This window comes from Hesperophylax consimilis, chromosome 14 (assembly GCF_061612785.1).
Source record: "Hesperophylax consimilis isolate HC1 chromosome 14, BYU_Hcon_1.0, whole genome shotgun sequence".
In the NCBI taxonomy this organism is placed as follows: domain Eukaryota; kingdom Metazoa; phylum Arthropoda; class Insecta; order Trichoptera; family Limnephilidae; genus Hesperophylax; species Hesperophylax consimilis.
In genome coordinates this window covers 26,608,242-26,631,631 of record NC_142849.1, presented here as the reverse complement: position 1 = coordinate 26,631,631, position 23,390 = coordinate 26,608,242, and the positions used below count along the sequence as shown (strand labels likewise).

The following is a 23,390-nucleotide window of genomic DNA, read 5'->3' as shown; positions in this document are numbered from 1 at the left end:
GTTATTTAAAAATTTTCTTAATACTAATGATATGTAATATGTATAACATTCATAAATTGCCCAAGGCATTTCATCAAACCTGTTTTCTTTATAAGCAGCTTAAAGCGATTAGAAAATTTAATTTTCTAATGTATTTTCAGTAACAATATATTAAAGTTGCAAATACTTTAAGAAATGAAATTCCAAACGCTTGAAGTTTATTTTCCATTATCCACATATTTTTATCAGATACTTGAAGTTATAAACTAACTATTTTAATAGATATATGCTTTGATTAAATACTTCGAGTACAAAAATCGTAGTAAAACCTCCTAGATCACAAGAACTGACTCAAATCAACCCCTTAACTTGTATGAGAAACTCTAAAAAACGATTGTTTATTTGTTTTAAATTAAATTATTTTAATTAATAAGAACAAATGGATTTTTTTCTATAGAATCTCACACAAATTAGGAGGCTGCTTCGAATGAGTGTGCCGGCCTTGTAATCTAAGTGGTTTTGGTAGAACACATCTCTTGGTCTTTGAAACAAAAAAATATTTTTATGGAGTGTTTTCTTTTTCTTCAAGTCTTTTTATAAACCTAGAAAAAAATAAGTAAAACTGCTTTGCAAGATAAATTAAAAAACGATTTTAGGCGATGTTTTTTTTGCATAAATCAAAACAGGCGGCTGGTTTTAAGCGGGAATTTAAATCTTAAAGCCATCTACATAAGGAGTGTTGTTGTATATAAGGAATGTTATTATAAGTGGTACGTTTCCGAATTTTACACGACATGATGCGTCGTCTTAAAAACGGTTTTGAACAGGAACATTGCATACACAATCCGTTTTGCGGGTTAACCTTGTTAATTATTTAACCTTCGGGGGCAAATAAACTAAATTATCAGTATTCACGGTACGATGAAGTAAAATCTTTGATGTAGATTTATTAATTATATTTTAAGTAAAAGCTCAGAGTTTAACTGCTTATTTGGCGACCAATTAGGACGTTTTTTATACCAACCTCCTTATTTACGATATCGCGTGGAAAATTTCGAGAATTAAGGTAAGAACACACTGGACCCACGTACGTAACGTGTGCATTGCTACGTTCCCAGACCAACATGCTATCTTGTCGTACGCATGCAACGCGTAGTATCGCAATATTCAATAAATTTTATTGTTGCAAATTTCTTCGTAAAGTCTTACTAAATGTATTTGTTATTTATCTCTCATTTTAAAAAACATCAAACGACAAAATAATTTTTTTTAACCTTAACCGTCAAATCAATTCGTTGGAAGGCTTTCAACTTGCTTGGCGACCGTGTTTCTGAAGCATCTATTTTGATAGAAAATGTATGGATTGTAAGTTGTCCATATATTTTAATGCTTTACTCGTCCTTAACTTTTACTGTCCCATCGAAACATTCCTGATGTTTTTATTGTTTTTCATCAAGAAAAGTTTTTTTGCCCAATTTGCAACCAAAATATTACTATTCAAATTTAATTAATTAAATAATCAAAATCGTGGTACGTAACTGACTGAAATATTTCTCATTAACGTAAGTTTTTTATTGGAAACATTTTACACTGCACGCCCCTGCAATGCATTTTTATACTGGTTTAACTTTTCACTATATTTGTTCGGTTTGCAATGTTTTCTGTGTATTTCAAATGCGCTCTATACAACTTGTTTTTTGTATTCAACTTGGTGTATGTATTTAAAATAAACATGACTATTTCTAAGTAATAAAAATTGAAAATTTAAATTTAAACGTGAAATAGTTGTCAAAAACACTAAACGCCTTTTAATTCAATTTTTACTGGAATCATAGATAAATTGAGAAAACGTGATACTTCGAAAACATTTTCGTTTTGTTTGGGAATTTTTAAAGAAAATTATACCTTCACTTTTATCTCGTTCATATAATAAATAATAAGAAATACATTTTAAATTTAAACCTATTGTTACGATAGCGGCGCGAAATATGAATAATTTATTTTGGCTAATTTTAGGATTTTATTAATGGATTCCAGTATAAATATTTGAGACAAACTGGAAAGAATTATTATTTATCTTTCTATCATTAAAATAATTATATATTTTCGTTAAATAGAAAAAAAGATAAAAATACTTAAAAATAAATATGGACGCCCGGTCGTATAAGACCCTCAAACGCTGGAGGGATTAAACAACGGTTAAATACATACAATACAATTGTAGGTACTTTTATTAAGTTATATAATACTTACATGTATTCTAAAAACAACTAAAATATTCCAATAGTCGGAAGTAAAACAAAATATATTTTAAAAAGTTAGTAGGTACACCCAAAATATTAACAAAAAATATTTTTATAATAGTGGATAAAATTTTATAACATGGATTATGATTATGCATTATCTCCCAATATTTAAATATTATTTAGTAATTGATTATACAGTTGGACAAATATGTATTTAAAGGCAATATTGATATGTTGCGCTACAATTTAAAGGTTATCATAATTAATCTAAAAATGTAATTATTTAATGTTTATAAATGGTGAAAAGCATTTTGATATGTTTATTTTGCAGTGATTTACAATTATTTAGTTTAATGAGACCTATGGTTATTAGTAATTACAACATTAAAAAAATATTAGTCATAATATTCTAACAGCAATATTTTGATATGTTTTTGTATAAGTGGCATAGATTTTTTTTCTAACAGCAATATCTCGATATGTTTTTGTATAAGTGGCATAGATTTTTTTCTAACAGCAATATCACGATATGTTTTTGTATAAGTGGCATAGTTTTTTTAACAGCAATAACTCGATATATTTTTGTATAAGTGGCATAGATTTTTTTTCTAACTGCAATATCTCGATATGTTTTTTGTATAAGTGGCATAGATTTTTTTCTACGGTACGTGTGTGCCCAGTTTTTCACATATAATATTCTTTTTTAATGTACGATTCATAATAATTATTATAACTATATTGCAAATAGTATTTAAAGCACACAGAAAAATGCTTATTTAATCATCATTCTTTTCAAGTCTCTTAAAAGACAACAACTCCTTTATGAACGAAATATATTCTTTTTTATAAATCCTCTATTGAAAACATTCTAACATATTAAGAACATTTAATGTTCAATAAATAATGTTTGTTTATATTTATATTCAATTAAGTACGACATCATTCTTTATATTATGATTTGATTTTTTTTCAAGTTACCAGTTACGACAGCAAAATGACCTTCAATGCTGCAACGTAAGAGATAAAATATTTAAAACGCATGTTTTGCTTAGTAACAGTAGGTAATATCAATCTCCAGTTGATTAAAGTATTTTTTTTAAAGGTCCAAAATTCAATGAATTTTTATAGGAGGTTTGCGAGTAGATAATGTATTCAGTGGATTTTATCGATTTAAACAGGAAAAAACTCTTGCTTATTATTCACGTTTTTAATCTGACTTTAAAATAAATTTCAGAATTCTCTATGGTGGAAAAAAATTTCCTACTCAAAATACGTCAGGCAGATAAGTGTAAATAAATACGAATGTTTTCAGATATATATTCAACAACAAAAACCCTACTGGTTTTCGTTAAGATATTTGCGAAATTAGTGCATTTTAAACGTAAAAACTCGTGTTTAAATTACTAAAGTTAATTTTCTATGATATGTAGAGATATATTGACTTACGATCATATAATTTCGACAGAATTCCCCTGAAACTCGAATGAAAGACTCCTTATTAGATTATAACACCATATTAATGCATAACAACGAAAATTAGTGTTCTATGATATGTAATGATATATTGACCTACAATTGTATCATTTGGATGCGATTCCCCCAAAACTCGAACGTAGAAGCCCTGATTAAACTTCAATTTAATTCTAAATACATAATTGAAAAATAAAGACCACGTTCTCACACATCCGTTCAAGAATCTAAAATACTCATTTGATGAATGAGCAAGAACCCGGACCGAACCGTGTGGGAACGCGGCTTTGATATTTGAATTAATCTTTTTTGTTGTCAAAGAGAGCTTTCATCGAGTCCAGGGCTTGCTCGAGTGCTGCAGCGAACTTGCCCGAGTCAGTCTCTTCAGCAGAGTGGAATGATGACAGGCAGAACACGATGGTGTCGGGATGGGGATTGTAACTGGCCCCATAGCCGTCTGGCACCACAGGACCGTAGCCCATGTAGGAGTCCGTGGAACAGGCCACCTACAATAATAATAATAATGTAAGAATCAATACAACTGTAGTCAATGCTGGCAAGAAATAAAAATATCTAGTAACTTACCAGTTACTAGTTGGACCAGAGGGAAACCGTCAAGGCAGATTAATATTTACAAGACCTTTACAACTTCAGTCACGGAGACAATTGTAATAAAGTAGCTTCAGTTCAGTCATAGTACCAACTATAATAATAGATTAGATTTTTTATGCAAGCCCAACCTAGTCTAATCCATATAAGACTTTGCTATCATTATGTATCTTTCAGTCACATTAATGAAATAATGTACTTTGGATTGAAATGTTAAGTATACAAACAAAACATATAAAGTCATCACTTTTGACTGAAATGGTAAAGGATACGTAAATACGTATTCCGGGCGTGTTTGGGCAACATTGACATTTGCGATTCTCGACATGAATGAGCAAAATCTATTCATTTATTGTTTTTGTGTTTAATTCGTAGAACTCCATTTAATTTTTTTATAAATTTAATTTAGATTAAATTTGATAATATTATTATTAAGTTCTGCAAGTGTTTTAGTTTTTTATTATTGTGACAGCTGTTTCGGCTTACAAGGCCATTTTCAAACTGTGGTTAGTCCACATTGAGACGACGTTTTTATACTATTTCAAATGTAAATTTTGAAGGTGCATACATTGATTTATTACTGGTTACACCGATGACATGATCTATTGTTGGTTAAACCAATCTATGTTTTCCCCTCAGTAAATGGTAATGGATTCTTAATTATTTACTAATGACTTTATTGCTATGAATGCACCCAAATAATTCATAAGGGTTATATTTGTTTTTTTTACAAACTACTATTCATAGCAATGAGACTCCATAAACTAAAGAAAAAGTGAGTGATTTAGAGTTGTTTTATGTGTAAAAATTGTATCTACGTATTTTTTATCACGATGATCAAAAAATCTATTGAATAGTTATAGATCGAGATATAGATCGCAGGATTAAAATATAATAGAATATCATTACCTTCATCCAGGATTCCCCCGATAACAAAATTACATGTTACGTATTGAAACAGAACATAAACATGATAGTGTGGGTGGACAACTGAATGGGTGAGTCTGAAAACGAGTAGGGAAAATAATGTCAAAATAAATTAATAAATGTAGTTTGGTAGCAACAATAAAATGGTGATACAAAGAGGGAAGGTGAAAGAATGATTGATTCCATGAATGAATTAATGGCTGAATTAATTCATTAATAAATGAATGGATTTATGGACGAACTAACGCAAGAATGAATGAATGAGACCTTTCAAATGAAAGTATTGTATCACATGACGAATACTATTTTTTCCATGTTTAAAAATCACTGAGACCGTTCACTATTGATTGTTTTCAAAGAAAAACAACGTAGCATATTCGAAATTAAAATTTAAGCCATACAAGGTTGGTAATTTTAACCACAAGTTATTTTTCAATCAACGACCGTCATCTATAAGTCAGGTCGGGTACTTTTGAGACTACCCTTGTACTAGCCCGATTCTGATAAAAGTAAAAAGTCGCAAACAGTATTAAAAATGATTTCTTGACAGGTTGGGTTAATTTTTACCTGACTTGTTGATAATTTGTAGCAGATAGACATCTTGTAGGTGTCGTCCGTGAAGAGGTCAGGCAGTCTGCCGTTAAACATTTCCCGGCAAGTTTCTCGAAGTCCCAGTAGGTGGTTATCTATCCCCTGACCCAATATGTTCTGCACCATGGTTTCTGTCTGCTTTTTGACGGCCAGTTCGAAGAGTTCCATCTTTTTTTGCTCCTGGATAAAAGAAAAGATAACTGTTATTAATGTGAACAACGAACAATTTCGAATAGGACATTGGTATTAAGACTTATATTTTTTAACGACCGCAAGGGTGTCAGTTCCCCTTTACCCGTAACCGTGATATCTCTAATTTGGGGAATTTATTGAGACTCATGAAAGTGGACGAGCATACGCAGAAGAGGAAGGAATAATTTGACTATTCAGATATTAGAGGACGACAAATTTCTATAGTGGATGAAATTCCCAGTGCACAATCTAATCAAACCTAACCAATGTACTTTGGCGAAGTACCACGTATTGAAGCAAAATCATGTGTTTTTGTTTAAAATTTTGATTGCTTAAAAATATTTTAGATTTTTCAATTAAATTCAGCAAGTAAAACACACATTTGAAATTCTGTTATTTTTATAAGCCTAGAAAAAAATAAAGTATTGGGCCTATAAAAACTGCTTTAAAGTTCAAAGTCTTCAACATAATGATAATGGTTTTATTGTATACAGTGGATAATTAAAATCATTAGGAAATGATAGTATAACATTTAAATATTTGTGCCCACACTTTTGGCGATGTTTTTTTCTTGCATAAATCAAAACAAGCGCCTGGTGTTGAGTGGGACTTTAAACCTTATTGCGATCTACACAAGAAGTGTTATTGTTAGCGGCCCGATTCCAAATGTTACACGACTTGGTGTATCGCCTTCAGTAATTTAGTTGAAATCTTAGGCAAAAGACCTGAAAGATTTTAACATGCTTTTATTTGTTTATTTACCAGTCGCTTTCTCAGACAGAACTCTGTCTGAGAAAGTGATCTTTATTAAGTAAAATGATGACCTAGTTCTTCTGTAGTCAGGAGTCAAAAGGAATAATCGCGATCTGTGAGCTTCACCATTTCTGCCATGGAATAAAAGGGCGAGAATTCCTAGATTGTATGTTTGGACGTCCACACCACACCGTATTCACACATCGCCCAATCTTTTAGCCCCACTTTTGAAAAATGTGAAGACAACGGCTGTCAAAGCACCTTATCCAATTGACAGAATACAAACATTTGCAAAACAGAGATAACCTTCGGTGGAGTTAACACGTGATGGAAAATTTTCACGTCAGCTACTGGACTTTTGTGGAAAATTTCAGACTAGTAGCAATAATATCTGCACCGGCTAAATGGCTAGAATCGAGTCTACATAAATACATACTACCACAAGTGAAACCGTTCCTTTGGAGACCATTTCAAATAAAGTATTCCCTCATTTTGGAGAGAATTCAAAACGATATTTCACAGATTTTTCTACCTGAAGGAGAATGGATTTATTCTACTGACTTTGTTTTGGTATCTGCGGAGTGGACCAGATTTGTGGGTCAGATTTCTTCGAACTGATTTGTAGATGGTACTGTACTGAATGTAATTGAATTAAATCTTCTTCGAACCATATGGCTATAGATTGAGAGATATTCTCACTGTTCAACGGTGTTAGGCTCATTTGCAGCGTTCTGATGACCCAGTTATGATGCATGAAAACTTACGGTGTAGAGGCTGAAGGAAACCTTCCTGGAGGGTTCTTGGTCCCTGTCCGCGCACATGGCTTCGGCCCAGCGGAGCGCCTCGCTGCTGGCAGACCTGATGTTGTCCACGCGGCCCTGCAGGAACCTACGGACGGAGGCTGACTCGTACGTAGACACCAAATGGCCGTACATGCTGAAATTATCATTAGCAGATTTAAAACCACTGCAATCACTAACATGGGACGATGTGGAACAAGTTACCATTGTATATCCACGGTTTAAACGACCCCGGAAGAATAAATTAATAATGATATTAGTAAATAGATAACATAAAGCAGAAAATAGTGCAGGAACTTAAGCCACAAGCAATTTGTAAAACTTTTTCTGTCCATAGTTTCTTGGACAACGTACCTTTGCTCAGTTCGTAAAGCAGAGTTTGATTTATTAATTAACATTTTTTACTTGTTTATTTATATTTGGCTACCAGTTTCGATACAACCGTATCATTAACGTTCAAAACTAAATTACAGAAAAAAATACATATTACTAGGAGGGGTAATTTATAGGGTGCAATTATTTTATGTACCATATTAAATTTAGATTTTATTGAGTAATTTTTTTGTTAGTTTCTAAAGATTCTGAGACGGACAATTTGAAAAAATTATTAATATTGCTTTGTTCTAACTTAGTTTTTCTTTATCGAAGCTATGGCCTGTTTCCAACGAGTTTAAAACTAACAAAACTCTTCTTAAAAAAAACATCTAGAAATTGTTACATAGTCAATGTCGAAGAAATACCAAAAGTTACTGACATTTCATAAATCTGCGTCAAAAATATCTCAATGGTCGAGAGTAATTTTCCAGGCAAACAAACAGATTTACTTTATCGGTACTAAAATATTACTTATAAATTGAACGTCGTTAGATTCCCGCACCCGTAAGATTGAGGGTAGGTATGACCCTGAACAAAAAGATCTCCGTTCAAAATTTAAATGTTACGTGTTGCTTGAAGTAACTTTAGCTATGTTTATGGTGAGGTTGATCACACAGGATTACTGTTCGTTACCTACGCCCTGATTAGAGCCGGTCATGACGCTGAAAGACTTATGTATGAAATCAATTGTGACTAATAGTGTATTAGAGCGTTCTTTTGACCGCAACTTTTTGTTAAAAAAATTTCTTGATAAAATATTAGGCATTCAGCATATATCGAGAACATGCGTTCTTTTCCTAATACATATCAATACTGATTGTGAGAACATCAGTGTGTCAATATCAATATCATTATTTGTATAAACATTCCTCATTTAACTGATTCTTCGTTAGGAATTCTGTCAATTCATTTGTAAAGGCCTACAGTCCCTTTTTTTTTTTGACCAGGTTCTTAATAAATGAACAGTATTTTATATGAGTAAGTTTTCTCCGTGCAGTTTCCTGTGGTGATATTGTAATAATATTAAAGTAAATATATTAAAACAAAATATGTTCCCCGCGCCAAACTATCACTCGCACATTCATAATTTTTTTAAATATATTTATTAAAAACTACAAATATTAAGACTATTTTTTTTTTTACTGGGGAATGAACCTTCCTCCTCCTAAGGATTGGCTTTTAACTGTTGAGCTAATTTTAAATGTCTTTTAAAACATACAAAAATAAAAATTTGTTTGACTGCGGACTGAACTTTACTTCTTAGGGACTGGATTCAACCGCGTTTACACACTGCTGTGATATTAACTGCTGTGATATCATTAAATTTCAGGAAAATGATTGCAAAAAATAAACGTGATTTCCTGCAAAAGTTGATAAAATGCATTATCATCGACTACGAGTTTTATATCGTCGGGAATTGGGTTGATTTCCATTTTCAAGGTTATGAATGAATCATTAACGAAAACAAGAGTGAAATTCAAATAAATGTTTTTAAACAGCAAAATGAATATACCATCGGTTATAAACCACCTCATATTTTTTTACTATCCTCACCGCAAACCCATGTAGCTACTAAAGAAACACAAATACGTTGCTCCTTCTAGGCCGCTGGGATCGGTGCGAGTATAACGAAGTAATACTTGCTTCCCAACGCAGCTGCACTCTTTTGCAAGAAAGGGTCAAAGGAGTATATGAGACTACCCGTGACTGACGGTACATTTACCGTGCCCCTCTATAATTGCGCAAGCGGTTAGTAGTCAGTTATGCAAGTAATACTATAGGAAAAAGTGCAAACAATACTATAGGAAACAATGAGCCGAAAAAAAGGCTGGTCCTTTGATGGGAGGGCACGAACACATTATTAATCCCCATTTTATATTGCAACATTTATATGCTTAACTATTAATTTGAAAAATCGGTGCGGCTCAAGGTGCGCGTAATGCGTACGAAGCTTATTATGTAGTTTACACAATCCAGGAAGTTTGGAATTTAGTGCTGTTACCACAAAAAGGTATTAAAAACCGTACAATAAGCTATGGGAACTAGGTACTTAGACTGAAAAGTTCTTTTGAATGTTACAGCCATATTTCAAGGGATTATTTGAAATTACATTAAACCACGCTACTGCTGCAGATTACGTTTTCAGTAAACTTTTATGAGGGCTGTTAATGAGTTCCACCGTTTCTTTCAATTCTTTTTATCTGTTGTAACGTTCAGTTTCTTTAACTATTTTGTTTTTATGTCAATTTTCTTTGCGTATAATGGCTAGCGCTGAAAATACTGAAATGCAATAATTTTCTTTAGTAAAAAATAGATAACTATTTGAGAGTTATTTTAGTTTTGTGTGCGAATATTTTGCAAAATTACTAGATATTAGTCACTGTTTTGGCTAGCCGAGTGAGGTGGATTATGATAGACTTCAACTTATAATTATGCATTTCTACTTCTATTTACACATTACATACATTATTTTATTTATTATTTTCTACTATCAATTTTATGTGCTTATTTAATTTATAAACTACTGTATGCTGTATTTAAAATGTAGTATTTTTATTTGTAGTTGCAATTATTTTACAACAAAGGTTTTATTCTTAATTATTATTGTAGGTTTTATTCCTTGTTATGGTAAAATAATAGAGATAAATAACTGACTAAAAAACCATCACACCGTTACTCCGGAAGGGTAGGTAGATTGGATAGACCGCGACAAACTTTGTCTTGGAACACTATCCTTGCGCCATTCATATTCACAAATCTTCATATTCACATTCTGACTCTTGATTTAGGTGGGAGTGTAGAATATAGCCAAGTATCTATTACGTACATTGCAAGTGATATTTCACCAGATAGCTACTGAGAGCATATTTTTCTGTGAAATGAAGAACAAATCTGCAGTATAAATCAGTTTTGTAAGTGAAAAAAAAATCACCAAAAGAAAATTGCAGTACTTGCCGGCTTTTGAAATTTCAACTATAGGCAAAAGGCAAAAGAGATTTTTATACACATAAAGATATTTGTATTTCTGCTTATTATAAGAAACCAAACAAAATTTTGCCGAAAATGCCAATTCATCAGCACTCAGGTAAAAGGACGGATTCAATATTTTTTGCTTGAAAAAAATAAGGGTTCATTTTGAAAGGGTTGAGTTTTTTCATTAAACCTTCCTGACAGTTCAATATACGAAATATTGATAACTGTTTTGAGGATATTTCGATTAAGCTATAAAAACCGTCATCATTTTGAACTACATGAAGGTTTAATATAAGTACACATCTAACTTTTAAAAGAGAAGGTCGTTCGCAAAGTTTCAGTGATTGTCCAGTACTTAATAATGTACAGAAAAAAAATCTTCAGAAAAAAAACCGTGACCGTTTCCTTTTCTGATTTTTCTGTTTCAGATTTTCGTTTAAAAATCACTAATATTGTCTTCAATATTTAAATATTACAATTTGAGGTTTTACTCAATAAAAGTTATTCCGAAAAATAATAAAAAAGTTGATGTCCGGAGCACCGAAAATTTATAGTAATAATTGCTTAATGACACCATTTACCTGTTTAAATAAAACACGCATAACACAAAGTATAGTGTAAATGGGGTAGTGATCAATTAATGTCCAAAAAAGGGTTTAAAATAAAGGCAATAAATGAATAAATTAAACATAAACATTAACTAGTCATCCAGAAAAATTAAAATTAAAGTTTCATATTACATTTCAGAGCTATTTCAGACTTCCAATGGAGCTCCACAGGTTCTCACTTGGGACCTATACTATATTTGATATTTATCAACGATATTGTAACAATATTTGAAGGAGTAAACATATTCTTGCTTGCCGATGTCCTAAAGATTTACAAAACAATTACCTCCAGCAATGATCGTAATATTCTTCAATATTATCTTGATTCTTACAGGAGTGTTCTAATTATAACGAACTTTTTTTTATATTCGTAAGTGTCAATTTATATCATTCTACAGAAATAAAATTTTATTTTTCGAACAGGTCTTATGACCTGCCCAGCGAGTCGAAAATATTAAATAATTTCATGAAGATTTTGTATTAACCGTCATCATACGGCTTTAGTGCAAAAGTAATGTATTCGAAATTAACTGAAGATTTATTTAAATTCTAAATTTTATACCATTTAATTTGATATAGTTTACCTTCATACCAAAGATTACCCATGACTGAATGCTGCGAACAACACATGGGAATATAAAAGTTTCCACATTAAATTAACAAAGTTAGTAATATTGGAAATAAACGGTCACGACGTATATATGAGTTTAGTAAAAGTCGCTATAGATAAGTCGCCGCTTTGTGTTAGCAGTTGACGTGGTTTATTTGCGTGACGAAAACATTTTCGTAATTTTCGTTAAATTGGTTTCGCTCGGAACTCGCTTCGCCTACCTTTAGTGGCAGTAGAATTTTGATGAAGTTGAAATGTTCTCACTTAAACATAATATTATCAACTTGCTTTGCTTCTTTATCTAAGATGCTTTTGTTAGATTATTTTAAATGACCTCGTTTATTAAAAACGTAATTGAAAGCCAGTAGAACTTATGGTAGCATATTTTATGGGAATGACGAACGAATAATCATGATGCCTGACAAAATTAAATAAAGACATTCCACATAAGTCACCATAAAGTTTTGTAAAATATTATAAAACCTAAGAATTGTCCATATTTCGTAACTCCTGGTTTGTCTCACAAATTATTTAAATAAAAACTCCAGGGTCAACAAAACACTAAGGATGGGTTGTTTCATAGAATTTGAACAATACATCAAATTTCAACATTCATTTGCGAGTTCGGTGAATGCCCTATTCAAGTTCTGTTATAATATCATCATAGGCCAGTTAACTGACTTCTGAAATAATAACCGAACTTGAACAAATCTTTCAAAGAAATTGAAAATCAACGTTCAATCCGAAACAACCCGTCCTAATAAGGATGGATTATTTCATAGAATTTTAACAATTCATCAAATTTCAACATTCATTTGCGAGTTCGGTGAATGGCCTATTCAAGTTTTGTTATTATATAATTATAGGCCAGTTACTTGACAGAACTTCAATTATAACAGAACTTGAAAAGAACTTTCACAGAACTTGAAAATTATCTTTTAAATTTGAAAAAAAAGTCCTTCTGCTTTATTTGTGACAGTTAACAATTCGCTCAAGTTATTATTTGTAGGCATAAGGAATGTTTATGGGCTTCGACTTTGAGGCTGCAATCCTATTTCTCATTGAAAGTCTCATTCCCTGAATTAACGATAGCTCTCTTCCATCTACGAATGACCTCTTAAACTAATATCTCGGTTATTACACAATCGAAGATCTATAAGTTACAAGATCGCAAAAATTCGACATTGCATTTCACTTTTTTTTTTAAATATGAGAACCGCACAAGAGTCCCAACTGCTCCCAACCATCTGAAACCAATTAAACAACCGCATCCCCATTCGGGGTATTTATTGAGGTTGATATTGTAGTGGAGAGGGGAAGGAGAAAGAGGGTCCCAAACTAAATGCCATATAGACAGTGTCTTGGATAAATATATGTATTTTTATTTTAATGTGCGAAATCTGTTGACTTTTGTACAAGTCCAGGATAAATATTTTAATAGTGGAATAACAAAAAATAATTATACGTTATAAGTTAAAAAAATTATACTCTAAGTACTTTACCGCTTGTTTGAATTCTGGACAAAAACAGTTCCAATTTTTGAAAATAACACTTAAATTCGAAAAAATCCGAGTTCATTGAACCAGAGTTACATTACAGCAAAGAAGAAAACCAGAAGTGCCGACTTTGCAATTTTGATTGGAAACAAAAGTTCCATTTAGCCCGATAGCCCAGCCCCCTGTCTCACTTATACTTTCCTGTCATCATAGGTTTCCATCTCATTTCATAAACACAGTTTTTGTATTAGACATTTAACCCCCGATTGGGAAAATATTTACGAAACACGCCCACAAAGCATTTCTTGTGTTCTTCTCTATTCTGCGCATCACAGACGCACAGAACCACCGAAATTAATATATAACAATAACTGATTTAATATACATTTCATTCAAATTTAGTGTTATGAATATTATGAAGAAATTGTAAATATATTATGAAGTAGTTTTCTGAAATAATTATAAATACATATATTGGGACATTGTGTTTTTTAGTGCAGTTGAGTAGTTTAGGTTTCAGTCTGTATTTACTGTTGCATCTTATCTATTTCTGATCTCCCTATATTTTGTATACAACTTTTCATCTCAGATTTAAGTGCTAAAATATTGTTATGATTTTTGAATGAGCGTTGGAGTGTGTTTTTTAGATTTTAGAAACATAGCATAAGAAGATTTTTTTCCCAATTGTTGTATTTGTAGTTGCTTGTTAGATATGTTTTTGACCCTAAGATGTGGCGTTTCTAATATACGTCTAAAATAATTTTTAAAATATTTTCTAATAATTATTACCTATGTTTGACAGTTTGCTGTATTACCTGAAATATGTGAGCTGTAGGGCTAACTGAATGAAGGCATCTGGGCTAACGTGGCATGATTTGATGAAGTCCTTGCCGTACCCCTTGTAGCGGTACACGTAGATATCGAGATCTTCCACCAGCCTGAAATCACAAAAATAATTACATTTATTCTTTAATCTAACTACTTTATTTGAAGAATCGGTCATTCTAGTGAAAAGATAGAGAAAGCTAATATAAGGCAGTTTTAGGAAAAGAGAAGAACATTCTACAATCCAGATTTATGCAAACAAACTAAATATAGATACCCGGAGATCATAAAATAAGACAGATTAGCACCTATCAACCTCCTTAGCAGCAATCTTGATCATGCCCTCTATCTCTGGTGTGACGCTCCAGGACAATAGTTCCGGTGGAGGAAGATGGGCGGGGGCTCCCCTCGGTGAAGGTGGTGGACGTCCCTCACTTCTGGCAAGAAGGCTTTCAAACAGGTGGACAACGGCCACTCCCTCTGCAGTAGAGTGCTCGTAGCAGAGAGCGCAGGTGCCGTCATTGGATATGATGAGCTGGGAAAAAAAGAAATAAAAAGATTAGTGATAAATAAAACAAACAACTATTTTTTTAAATTATCCAGGTAGCAAGTAATCATTCAACCAAATGCTTGACATTCATTGACGCGTGGATATAAAATAAATTAACGTTTTTTGGCGCTTATCCAGTGTGTTCCCAATATCTGGAAATAGTGAAACTATAGCATTTTTCAATTGGGAACTTTTGTGAGGCTGGCAAGGATAGACTGAGTTATAGATAGATGCACTGAGTTTGGAAAGAATAGTTCTTGGCTGTTCACTGCTAAACAAAATTTATTCACAACTAAAATCTAGCAACGTTTTGATTCTAAATTTGCTTCTAAAAATCCAACCTAACGATAAATACGCAATCAGTCATTCATCGGAGGCATTTTGTAGATCATATCTTCCCATTAAAAAGTAATGTCGCTCAAGACTAAGCTGATAATAATCGTAAGTCGACACGTCAACTTTCGTTGGCAATGTATTTGGAGGCTTGCCTCGAGAAGGGTATGTACGTAGCGGTAAGTATGTATATGAATTTGAAAGACGTGAAACTCAAAAATTTTTCATCACAAAAACCATAGGGTTGCTCTGAGAACTTTATCAAGTAAGTATAATATAAATTGTTGAGTTCTCACCTGCACAGTTTTATCAAACCAGCGGTTCGGAGTATTAAGTCCACTGCCTCCCCCGTGGATGGCGTGATGCAGCATGCTGGTATCATCCCTGGTCACGTTGGCAGAGCGGGAGGTCTCCCTAACCCAGCCTGATGGAAGGGGCTCGTCGAGACACACCACGCACAGGGCGCCAGCTATGAGCTCGAGGTTGCGTCTGTTGGACTCGTCTGTCGATAAAATAGATATAAAAGATAGTGAGACAGTATGCAAAGCTTTCGAAATCGTCTAGATCAAAGGTCCAATGTGTTTCATCTCGTCCCTTTTACAGAAATGATTTCTTATTAATGAAATTCACCAGGGTTCTCCTGAGGACCTGGTGTTATCTCTTGTTTTCACATCGTGGTTTTACTGGAATTTAGGTCTTTTTGCAATCAGGAGGAACATCGGCACAATATGTAGATGACATCTTGCGTGACTAATCTTCTTTCTTTCCACTATTATCTTCTGCCCACTCACTCACGCAAGTATTAATAATTTGTGAAACATTGAATTCTTTCCAACGATCGAGGTAAACTAGAACTTCGCACAAAGAAAGATTCCCGACATGCCTAATTCAATATTTTATTTCGTCTGCAATATTTCAATATTCATTTTAAAAAAGAAAGTTTTAATATAATGAATATCTTACGATTACCTTGGTTTAATAGTATTTCTCTCGCTTTTGCCCAAGTGTCCCTATCGGAAGCTGTGAGCAAGGCTAAGAGTGGTGGCGGACGAAGTCCTGGAGCCTCGCTGAGAACCGCAAGGAGTTGATCTGCCAGTTCCTGCTCGGTTAGTCTTCCGCGGTCTGCTGCTTTCACTGCCACGCAATAGAGCTGCGACAAAAATTGACATGAAACAAGTAAGAAATAACATTATTATTTTCAGAAACATTCTTTCTCATCTTTCTCCTTGCTGCATCGGATCACCCTTTTTAACTTTAGCCAAGGCATATTATTAGTAATCAGTTTAGATCATTGAGTTTAATGTACATATTGATTAAGATCGACATGGAATTAAATTACTTAGTAGTTTTCTTTTAGTTACGTAAAGTTTGACAGAAGAAATTATCAAAGATGAACCCAGGAAACTTAAATGTACTGTGAATAGCTAATATAAATACCTAGAAATCTAATAAATGTATATTACTGATATCTAGTGAATTTGATAGGTGCACGTACGTAAATTGATGGCATGTTTTACATTTTCGTTATTTTTTTCTGAAAGATATCGTTTTTTTTATGTGAATACCGCAAGAGAGTCACAACTGTTCCCAACCATGTGGAAACAGCGAGACTATGGCATCCTTAATTGGGGTACGTCGTGAATTTGTAGGTAGGGGGAAGGGGAAGGAAATGAGGAAGAGTAAGGTGAGGGAGTACCTAGATATTCAAATCTGGTCACCAAACACGGCTAAAGCCATTTCAAGCAACTTTTAAATTCTTAAAATTTTCACCCTGAAACGTGCCGCAAGTAGACATTATATTATTTTTGATTAATTAATTGTGAAAAATTTACTTGCGCACGACGGGATATGAACCCGCGACCTTGGCTTTGCTAGTCGAGTGCCTTACATCTCGACCACGGAGGCCATCATTTTTATGCAATTTTTAATGGATTGTGTTACTAGGTAAGTTTTTATAAAAATATAACATCAGATTTTCTCTATAAGCAAAAGTTCTTGAGAAATGATTTTAATCTTCTGTTAAAACGTAAAAATTTTAATCGTTTAAAATAAAGAAAAGACACACATATTTTCCAGCAAGCTATCATCTCTTTTTATATGTTTAATTCTCTTACTTGGTCAAAACAATCAACACAAACCCCCAAAATTACACATAACATCAGATTTTCTCCATAAGCAACAGTTCTTGAGAAATGATTTTAATCTTCTGTTAAAACGTAAAAATTTAGATCTTCGTTTAAAATAAAGAAAAGACACACATATTGTTCAGCAAGCTATCCTCTCTTTTTATATGTTTAATTCTCTTACTTGGTCAAAACAATCAACACATACCCCCAAAATTACAATATCATAACAATGATTTGGTCTTACCTGATTCCTGCATGCCACTATGATGTGTTCATCCCTTGTGTCGGTTGTCTCCGGGGGTGGGCGGGGGAGTGTGATGAGCCTGTCCTTCCCAACTCCTGGCTCTCTGTAGGAGGTCAGCAGTCTATAGTATTGCTCCATGCACATTGGCTGGCCTTTTTCGCGAGAGGCACAACGCTCGATGGGAAGCTCTCCCCTAGGAATAAAGAAAAATAATACTTTCACTTTAAATTTGCTTTTATGAATATCATTGCTGAAACAAATTATTAAAAAATTTTAAAACTATTTTTGTATTCAATAATTTTTTAATTTTTAAAACAACCTACAATGGTAGAAAGATATTTAGTTTTTTTTAAACACTACTACCTATTCCAGTAATAAATACAAAATATTAAAAAGTGCTAAATTGCTAAAGAACAGCAACTGTTCCAACCGGTACGGCTAAAGCGGTTGTCAAAATATAAAAAAAAATTGATTTAGTTCTGGTTAGTTAAAATTAAAAACCTTTCAAACTGTCAGATTTTAATGTAAGCAAAAGTTTAAAAAAATATATTTGTCAAATTTAATGAAAAATTTAGATTTAACCACCGAATTAAATGTACATACTTATACATAAGTTAATAATTATAACTTACATACTCTTTATCTCTCTTATAATCTGTTTTATTTTTATTTTTTTTTATTGGTGTTTTTTTTATGGTTTCCAGCATCGCATTATAATATTCCATCCCTTTTTAATAAATATTTTTTTGCAGTTTGATCTCGTTGCACAAAATATAAAATGGATTTAAGATAAAATTCAAATATATGCGCTTTGAATACAACAACATTAATGCCAAGAAGAACTTCGCCATTGTAATACGACCGTCATGAATTATTCAGAACGTGATGTCAGTTAGTACTTCTAAAGTTAGCTCTGCTGTTTATTTATCGATGTGCATTGTTCAATTTATTGTAGTTTTGTCCTTTTCAAATAGTACATATTTATTTACGCACCTACTAAAACAAGTGAAAATTTTTCAATTTTAAGGTTATAATCTAGAAATATTAAAAATCACATGTCTAAACGAACTATATAAAATTTGATGACAAACAGACGTCAACATTTTCATAATTATTTAATTTATTAATTATTGTAATGTTCTTCAAAATAATAAATAAACGGGAATGAATATATTTAAAACAAAGGTAAAAACATGGCCTAGAGAACAAAGTGATATTCAACTTACAAACATTATGAAGACGATGTAAAGACAACTTGAAACTAAATACGAAAGTAAACTACAGCCCTCCTCAGAACAGGAAACCCTAGTGAGGAAGACTATGAAAAAAAAGAATTTATACTTATATTATACTTTATACCTACATCATGTACAAACTTTGCAATTGAAACTTGTAAAAAAATGGTCTTGAGACATAACCACAAATTAAAGACTTAGGCATGGCTGCTCAATCAAATCTTCCATTTGTTAACCACATAACGGGAATCTCTAACAAGGGCTTACATATTTTGAGATTTATATAGGTTGTCTAGAAAATTCAACAATATTAAGTGAGTTGAATTGTTATATTTCGCCTTGGTTAGAAGCCTACTTGAGAGCAATTCTTCCGACTGGAACCCACATTACAATATTCATGTAGGTAAAAGCTTTTTAAAGAATAAAAAATAAATTCTTACGTTTTCTTAAGTTTTAAAATGAGTATTTCAACAAACTTTTTTAAATAACATGAATATGCTTAAATTGTCAGACAGAAGGATTTTCACTGACTTGTATTTTAATATAAAATCCTAAATGAGGCGTATGATAGTTCAGAATTGCTTGCATTGATAAGCTTTTGGATTCCACTAGGTGATAAATACTATTCGTCGGGAATTATTTCAGTGCAGACATTCTGGGATTACATACCATAATATGTATTCCTCATTGCCCAGAATACTAATATACTGGACTCTCTTTTTTGGTTTCGAAATAACACGGTGCTACATTCCTGGATGTCTTAACAAATGTCCGTAAAAAGGAAGTCCAGCTTAGAAGGAAATAATTATACCGAGTCAGTTGACATCTTCAACGTATCATTAAATAATGCACTGAGACTTCACACAGCTTACAATAAGAATTCTTTTCTTGAACTTCTGCATTGATTACTTAATCTGCACAAAGTATGTTGAAGAATAAGACCAAGAGAGAAAGTTAAAAATGATAGCTTTAATATTGTAATAACACTACCTGTCCAACATCTCCTTGTGGTCCACGATGCCATCAACCATGCTGGCGGCAAACTTGGCTACAGCGTGCACCGTCAGGAACTTCCTGGGCGGAAACACCATGCCGGGACTGGAGTTGACCATCACGGGTAGGCGGACGTCCATGTACATGTCGTTGAACCAGTACTCGAAGGCCTGGAATATCAACATAGTTTTTATTTATTTATTTATACTAGAATTTTTAAAGGTGAGAACAATCCAGTTATTAACAATTAAAAAATTTACTCAGATATAGGATTAATTAATATTATAATACATATTTTGAAGCAATAACAGTAAGTAAGCAATATTTTTTTATGAATGCAAATAAATTATCTACAAAAATGTCTACTTCAGCACACTCTATCTATAGTTGAAGTTTGAAACTATTTCTTTTGAAACTGTTTCCAAAAATTTTCTTAAGACGTTTATGAAGAAAATATTTATCTTAGCATAAAAACATATCTTTACTATAAAGCTTACACTTTTAGAAGCCGTAAAAACTCTTGAATCATGCGGTCTGGAATCGTAATATTCAATCAACTTTACGCGAGATTTGTAATTTTCACGGGAAAAATTACCATCGTTAGTAATTTTTAGGGTATTTATGACGTGCCGCGCTTCCTCCTTCGTTAGCCAACGTATTGGACAGCGTTACAGTGTCCAACATCAGGGCAGGTGTGTAGATTGTGGTGAAGAGTGTGTGACATTAGAAAAATTGAAATTAGGCGAGCACAGTGGCGATTTCGTTCAACTACTCATGATAAAGTCAAAATGCTATTGACTTGCCTACAATTGACAATATCAGTGGGAACATCACACGTCAACCGGTTCAATTGTCGGCAGACGAATCATCTTCATTGCGTAAAGATCGTCGATTAATTTCATTCATTCATTTAAGATACATACATTGGGCGTATTTTGTACCCGTGTTCTAAAATTAATTATGAAACACCTTAATATTATAAAACTTCCTTCTTCTTCTGGCGCTAGTAAAAATAAAAAGAGTATTTATCGATGCATTTTTAAATGTAAGTATGTTAGCTATAAGTTTTTATATGTAAATATATATCTTATTAAGACGGTAGTTATAGGCCTTAATCGTAAGTCACTAGATAGAAGTCTTAAATGTAAGTCACTAACTTGAAGTCAGTAGTTTTAGTATTTATTATTTAGTAAATATATTTGTTAATAAACGGCGCTATATAAATTGGACAGATATTATCATTATTATTATAAATTCATCTCAACGTGACCTAGCTACAGTTTAAAAAGGGCCTTGAACATCGAAACAGCTGTCACGATAAAAATAAATAAAACTAAAGTTCTTGCTTAACTTAATGACATTATTAATTAATTAAATTTAAATAGAATACAAAAAATAAAAATGTTCAGTTACCCATTCATCATTAATATTTAATCCTTCCAATCTTTTTATTTTCTTCCTCTTTCCATTTCATCATCTACATCTGGTGATGAAATCTAAAGTGATGAAAAAAAAAAAAACTTTCCCAAACATCTAGATTGGAATTAAACAAGTGTCCCCAAACCAAATGAAAGTGGTGTGACAAAAAATGAAGGGGCAGAGAGATGAATAGAAAAAGGTTGTGGAAGTGCTTGTCCTTAAATGAAAGAAAGACAAATTATTTGGGGCATGGCTATTCCAGGACTTATCTTTTATGGCTCTCGCTTTTATGCGTTTCTCAGTTTATATGGTTATCTTTAGATGTTTTCAGGATTATACAACCGAAACCCAGTGCTTTCTTGATATCGTAGAAATATTCATTGTTCTTTTTAATATCAAATCGATCGACTGCAAAGATAAATAACTACCCTTAGAGAGGGAATAAGTGGAGTTTATATCCTTTATATAATATCACCGTCATTGTTTTAATTGCTCCCAAGTCACAAGTGCTCCCAACCGTCTGGAGCCAGTCATCCCCAATTGGCGTAAGTTGTGAGACTGAAGATAGTAGAGAGGGGTAGAAGTAGGAAAGAGGAAAGTGATGAAGTACCTGGATTTTCAGATCGGATCACCAAATACGACTAAAGCTATTTCAAGCAGGGTTTCAATTCAGGGTTTGAATGGTGGCCTTATACCAGAATGGTACTGAGTCATGCTAGTTCAGGGCCGTTCTCCTCTATCATGTAGGCCGTTGGAAACAAAAAATCATAATTGTGTTGAAAACATAGTTACTATTGGGTTTATTTACTGTTTGCCGTACAGACCCTTGAAAAAATAGGGGAAATAAAATATTTTATAAAAATAAAAATAAATCATAATTGTGATAGCTCGATGAAAGGCATTTATGTTACCATTACACCGCAAAGTAACGTAAGAACGGCACGGCGGATTAAATTCGTTATACTTTTGTACAAGTTGAAAATATAAAAATTATAATTTTTGAATTTTACAATTACGAACACATGTTAGAATATTACTTTACTATGCAACCGAAATTATAATGTATAATTATATTAAAAAATAGCTGTGTTATGAAAGCAAATTCTATAATATCAGGTGCTATATATTTAATATGTTATGCATGGTTCGAAATCTAATCAGTTTAATAATAAGTATACATAATTTTGAAAATTAATCCTGTAAAAAAGTACCACTCAGTTACGACCTTTGCTATAGACTATAAGACTCACCCAATTTTCCACCTCTTCCCGGCGTCTCTCCAGCGCTGCTTGCGCGCGCACGCCGGGCCCGTGCGGGGAACTGAATGCACGCACGTGCCCGCGTACCGCTGCCATCTTGGAGCTGGACGCGCCTAGCAAGGGCTCGAGCACGTCCAGATAGCGCATCATGGTCTGCTCCAGTGATGGTAGGGGAAGCTTTGGCAGCTGGGGATTCTAGAACAGAGTAATTCATTTAGTAAATTGAATAAAGAACAAAAGGATTAATATCTCAGCTGTTCGAAGGGGAAAATACCAGTAGATGTAGGAAATGTTTGGAATATGTGGAGGAAGACACTCCAATGTGATTCTTGATGGTAATAGGTAAGAAGGCTTCACATACCTCCGAACACCCATGAAAACAATAAAAGTAAAAGTTCTGGGAAAGAAAAAGGTACAAAGGATGGGTAGGAAACTGAGGATCATTGTGTCCAGAAGTAACGTATGTATCCAATGTATGGTGCAAAGCGTTGGGTCAAGAGAGTCCGACTGGAGAGGTCAAAGGGTCTACTGGGTCAACCGGTCTCTCCCGATCCGTCCCGCCACGCAGCTGGTGGGCAGAAACATCCGCTACCAAATCCTGGACGAACCTCACCTCACAAACTTGGGCACCCCTGCTGATTCACCAAACGTAGCGAAGTACTTGGCGTGCTATGGCAGAGGTATAGCTTATTTAATAAACGGTACCCAGACCCGCTTCTCAAATTGGATGTGAACTGGGGAACGAATGTGAGCTGATATGGAATTCCAACGCGTCAA

At 33.1% G+C, this 23,390-nt stretch overlaps 1 protein-coding gene across 1 annotated transcript; it reads right to left on the bottom strand.

The window, feature by feature from the left end:
- Nucleotides 1-2,527: 2,527 nt before the first annotated feature.
- Nucleotides 2,528-22,793, bottom strand: ChAT (Choline acetyltransferase). Its single transcript, XM_089639341.1, has 10 exons — nt 22,605-22,793; nt 19,933-20,105; nt 17,708-17,900; nt 16,307-16,487; nt 15,634-15,839; nt 14,763-14,989; nt 14,445-14,567; nt 7,532-7,703; nt 5,799-6,002; nt 2,528-4,201 (listed from the first exon to the last, which is right to left on the bottom strand). The coding sequence occupies exons 1-10, from the start codon at nt 22,761-22,763 to the stop codon at nt 3,995-3,997; spliced, it is 1,845 nt and encodes a 614-aa protein (XP_089495467.1). The 5' UTR covers nt 22,764-22,793; the 3' UTR covers nt 2,528-3,994.
- Between the last annotated feature and the right edge of the window lie 597 nt (nt 22,794-23,390).

Excerpts from the sequence above, each read along its gene's own strand:
- ChAT (XM_089639341.1), bottom strand. The coding sequence starts at position 22,763 with ATGATGCGCTATCTGGACGTGCTCGAGCCCTTGCTAGGCGCGTCCAGC. Across the intron at positions 14,568-14,762 it reads GCTGCTAAGGAGGTTGATAG|GCTGGTGGAAGATCTCGATA; the intron begins GTGCTAATCTGT and ends TTGTGATTTCAG. Across the intron at positions 7,704-14,444 it reads CTACAGCTCACATATTTCAG|CATGTACGGCCATTTGGTGT; the intron begins GTAATACAGCAA and ends TGATAATTTCAG.